The 5,191-nt window shown below is 43.4% G+C and overlaps 1 protein-coding gene across 1 annotated transcript; it reads right to left on the bottom strand.

Annotated features, from left to right (window-relative positions):
* Positions 1-2,542: 2,542 nt before the first annotated feature.
* On the bottom strand, positions 2,543-4,927 carry LOC139916602 (tripartite motif-containing protein 16-like). Its single transcript, XM_071905529.2, has one exon. The coding sequence runs from the start codon at positions 4,923-4,925 to the stop codon at positions 3,258-3,260; it is 1,668 nt and encodes a 555-aa protein (XP_071761630.2). The 5' UTR covers positions 4,926-4,927; the 3' UTR covers positions 2,543-3,257.
* Positions 4,928-5,191: the final 264 nt, after the last annotated feature.

Genomic DNA, 5,191 nt, shown 5'->3' with positions numbered 1-5,191 from the left:
ACTGCACCGCTGTCACAGCTTTGTTACCAACAGCACTACTTCCAGAACATGCACTGCCATATTACAAAGGTACACACTACATCTGCACCCTACAAACGTACTCACTCTAAAAGTTACAAACTACAACTAGTAACTATTTAAATTTAAATATTAACACGTGATTAAGATATTTACTAGTAGTTACAAACTAGTCACTATTTTAAATAGCACACGTCTCTAATCCAATTCTATTAGTTATCATCCACATTATTCACTAATCTTGTCTCAGCAAACCCAAGAGAAACAGAAACAGCAGAAAATATTACAGCATCAATACAAATATGCAACAAAGATAAAAACTATATAGACCACACAACAGTTTACATTTTCATATGATTAAATGTCTGTTTGGATACTCTCTATTACTGACTGATATAACACAACAGCGATTCAACTTATATCCAGTTCATGAAATCTTTTCCACTGTCTGTTCTAAACAGCCGGTGTCTGGTCGCTCTTCCCTGGGAAAAATCCTCTGCCACACAGGAAGTGATGCGTTTTACGTTTCCGGTTTGTTTGGAATAAACAGAAGAAGAAGAAGAACTGGGTAGTTAGCATGAGCAGCGATAGCCACCATGGCTGAACAGACAGAGAAAAGAGAAACTCAAACTGCATCAACAGAAAATCCAAGCTCCGCCCACACTGTTTGATTGACAGGTGATCTCTGGGAAGTGCAGTGCAAAAACACCAGTCATGATCGCTGAGCAACAAAGATGGACAGAAAAAACTACTTAAAAATCTGAATCTCGCACATTGCTGCTATAATATCTCCTGTCTACTTTAGCGGAAGAAACTCTGCATTGCCTCCAAAATAAAAAAAACAAAATCCAGCATAGAGAGGCTGAGTGAATGTGGTCTGGACTCTGTGGAGGAGAGTCATGGTTTCAGAGACGCTGTAGAAGGACAGAATACCTGCCCTGTGATCCAGGTACACTCCTACTCTGGAGGACCGAGGGCCTGGGATGGAAGTTGTGATATTGTTATGTATGAATTCATAACGACTGTTGTAACAATCTAATGCCCAAGACTTATCACTGCATCCAAATCCACTTCCATTCCCTGTTCTGCTAATATCCTTATATGCGAGTGCTACTGAAACTACCCCCCCCCCCCCTCCACTCCACCTCCCAGTAACAACGTCCAGTCAGACCCTCTCTACTGAGGACCTGAAACCTTTCAGTGAATCTGTCTGGGTGACTAGAATATAACTGATCTTCTCCCACACGTGTTGCTTTTCTGTTCCCCTGAGATAATGACAGCCGTATGTTTGCTGTGTTTGGACATGGATTACAAATCAGGCCGCGAGCGCATGTGTGACACGCATTGCAGAGCGCGAGTTAACCATCCTTGATTTTTACTTTCACGGAGCCGCTTGTGTGTATGTTTGTGTGTGCCGCGCGCCCGTCGGCTCAAAATGCCACTATTTTCCTATGGGAGGGGTGCAGATTCCGCGCTCACCGCCGGCTGCGCAGTGGATCGTGGATTTTTCTGCAGTGGTTGGTCGTGCAAAGACTTGAAAATAGTTAAACTTGAGTGGATAAAATTTGCGCGTCATGCGTCACTTCTCAAGAGAACAACTCAGCGCTACTTTGGTTGCCTGGCAACAAACAACACATTACCGCTCCGCTTCATTTCTGCCACTTTTTTCAAAGCGAGGCGGGTCGCCGATTGCGTTACTGCAGCATATGTTCCCCACCTTCAGAAGGCGGCCATTCATGTACTCACCATGTTTGGTTCCACATATCGATGTGAATCTGGATTTTCCACGATGAACATTGTTAAAAACTCCTACAGCAGCAGTTTGACCAGTGAACAATTGGGTCAGTGCCCAAGTGCCCAGGTGCAAAGCATTGGTTACAGGCAAACAGCGCCATTTCTCCACTGATTCAAGCCACTATACTATAGTATTGAATGTGTGTACTTAAAGTTATGTTTAAATTATGTTATGGACAAGTTATGGACATTGATTTATGTCGGTGCGTTTTACTGGCATTGTTCCGGACCTTTGAACTTGTGTAAAATTCATAAGTGGACCTTCAATAAAAAAGACTAAATACATTTTGCATTCTCAGACAGTGGTGGTCACACCTTTTTTTTCTCTCTCTCTCTACCATGTCAGTGGTTCTCCTGTCTGGGACGATGACAGGTTAAGACATGTTTGGCTGCGGTAGTGGCACACTCCTTTTTTTCTCAGAGAATGTATTGGAGTTTTTCATCTCTCTCTCTCTCTCTCTCTCTCTCTCTCGATCTCTTTTGATTCCACATCTGCTCTAAACATGAAGACTGCACTTTGTTGTGTTTTAAGGGGAAAATATTGTCATATTAACTGTCATATTAGTTTCATATTTTCTCTAGCAGCTTTGATACACTTCCTGGAATGAATACATAAGAAATACTTTATTCATTCTTGGAAAAAAAACTTTATTCATTTTTGCAAACATTCACTTTGATCACACATTAAATCACGAAAACCTGGTAAAGTAAAGTAAAAAAATTTCCATCTACATATTCACTTCATCCACACAATCAATCTGTTAAACCAGTATGTCAGCACTGTGGAGGAAAACAATGAATCCTCTCCCTATTGATTATAATAATAATAATGATTACATTTGTAGTTCACTTTTCTTAACAAAATTACAAAGTGCCGGGAACAAAATCAACATATTAACAACTATTCAGCTATAATAAAGGGAAGACTTCTAGTGCTGGCTCCATTAAGGCCCATGCAGTGGAACAGAAACAGCAGAAAATATTACAGCAACAATACAAATATGCAACAAAGATAAGAACTATATAGACCACACAACAATTTATGTTTTTATATGATTAAATGTCTGTTAAGGTACTCTCTATCATCAACTGATATAACACAATTGTGATTCAACCTATATCCTTTACCATTATCTGTTCTAACCAGCCGGTGTCTGGTAGCTCTTTCCTGGAAAAAAATCCTCTGCCGCACAAAAATTGATGCGCTTTACATTTCCGGTTTGTTCAGAAAAATTGAAAAAACTGGGTAGTTAGCATGAGCAGTGATAGCCACCATGGCTGAACAGACAAAGAGCACCACCTACAGAAACTCAAACTTCAACAGGAAATCCAAGGAAAAGAGTCACAGTCCCGCCCACACTGTTTGATTGACAGGTGATCTCTGGGAAGTGCAATGCAGAAACACCACAGTGAGTCTCACACATTGCTGCTTTTATAACTCCTGTCTACTTGAGCTTACTCAACTCAGCAGTGGCTCCATAATTAAGCCAAAATCCAGGATAGAGAGGCTGAGTGAATGTGGTCTGGACTCTGTGGAGGAGAGTCATGGTTTCAGAGACGCTGTAGAAGGACAGAATACCTGCTCTGTGATCCAGGTACACTCCTACTCTGGAGGACAGAGGGCCTGGGATGGGAGTTGTGATATTGTTATGTATGAATTGATAACTATTGCTGTAATAATATAATGCCCAAGACTTGTCATTGTATCCAAATCCACATCCATTCCCTGTTCTGCTAATATCTTTATATGCGACTGCTATTGAAACTTCCCTCCCCCTCCACTCCACCTCCCAGTAACAACGTCCAGTCAGACCCTCTCTACTCAGGACCTGATTATTATCAGTGAATCTGTCTGGGTGACGAGAATATAACTGTTTTTCTCCCACACGTGTTGCTTTTCTGTTCCCCTCAGATAATGACAGCCATGTGTTTGCTGTGTTTGGATCCAGTGTGATTTGACGTGAATATTGTAAGAATTCAGCTCTGGTCTTGGGCTCTCTTGGTTGTGACAGTAAAACATCCACTTCAGTCACTGTCCATGAGATCTTAGGCCATTCCTCTGTAAGAATGCCCTGTAGTTTATCTCTGGCCTCTGACACAGCTGCAGTCACATCCTCAAAGTACCACAGAGGATGGATATTGGTGCTGGGTGAGTCTGTATATTCACTGAGACGTGACAGCGAGGGGTAATTGTGTAGAAAATGGATTTGATCCTCTGTGTGTGAGAGCTGCTCCAGCTCAGCGTCTTTCCTCCTCAGCTCAGCAATCTCCTGCTTCAGCTTCTCCTGAAGTTCTTCGGCCCGACTCGCTTCCGCTTTCTGCTGGGATCTGATCTGCTCCTTCACATCAGAGCTTCTTTTCTCAATGAGACGGACCAGCTCAGTGAAGATCTTCTCGCTGTCCTCCACTGCTTTATCAGCAGAGAGATTGATAGTCTTCACCTCATGTTGAAGCACCTTCACGTCTTTCTCTCTGTTCTGGATTCTCTGCTGGATTTTTTGCCGACTCACCCCGAGCTCTTTCTGCCTCTCAGTCCTTTCTGCTGCAGCTGAGACTGTGTCGTGGCCTTTATGTTCATCCATGGAGCAGAGATAACAGATACACTGCTGATCAGTACGGCAGAAAATCTTCATCACCTCGTCATGACGAGAGCAGAAGTTCTCCTGAAGCTTCATGGTGGCTTCGACCAGCTTGTGTTTTTTAAAGGTAGAAGATTCATAGTGAGGCTGGAGGTGCTGCTCACAGTAAGAGGCCAGACACACCAAACAGGACTTGATGGCTTTCAGCTTTCTCCCAGTGCAGACATCACAGGCCACATCTCCAGGTCCGGCATAGCAGCGATCAGGAGGAGCAGCTTGGAGTCCTGTCTTCTTCAGGTCCTCCACCAACTCTGCTAACATGATATTTTTCCCCAGGACAGGCCTTGGTGTGAAGGTCTGTCTGCACTGGGGGCAGCGGTGGATTTTCTTCTGATCCTCTTCATCCCAGCAGCTTTTAATACAGCTCATGCAGTAGCTGTGCCCACAGGGAATAGCCACCGGATCCTTCAGTAGATCCAGACAGATCGAACAGCAGAGTTTTGCCCCGTCCAGCTGAATTCCTTGCTGCGCCATTTCACTTCTCAGTAGCAGTGTGTCAGATAGTTTCACTTTCTATCAACGGAAAAAGCAAGTTGTGCTCCGAATGGGCTTGTCAGCTCTTGCACTTCACAACATGTTGTTTACACCCATCTTTAAACTGGCAGATCTGTGAAAGGGGAGGGAACAGGAAATATCTGGACAGAATGGAACTGGCTGTGTTTGAGACCAGGAAGAAGAGGGAGGAGTTATCAGGCTTTGCTTTATTCCAGGAAGAGGAGCGGTTTGAAAGAGGCAGTGTG

Source organism: Centroberyx gerrardi, chromosome 13, assembly GCF_048128805.1.
Source record: "Centroberyx gerrardi isolate f3 chromosome 13, fCenGer3.hap1.cur.20231027, whole genome shotgun sequence".
NCBI lineage: Eukaryota > Metazoa > Chordata > Actinopteri > Beryciformes > Berycidae > Centroberyx > Centroberyx gerrardi.
Note: the sequence above shows the minus strand (reverse complement) of the source record. Positions and strands in the feature narration are given on the sequence as shown.

Coding starts and splice junctions, on each gene's coding strand:
- LOC139916602 (XM_071905529.2), bottom strand. CDS start 4,925: ATGGCGCAGCAAGGAATTCAGCTGGACGGGGCAAAACTCTGCTGTTCG.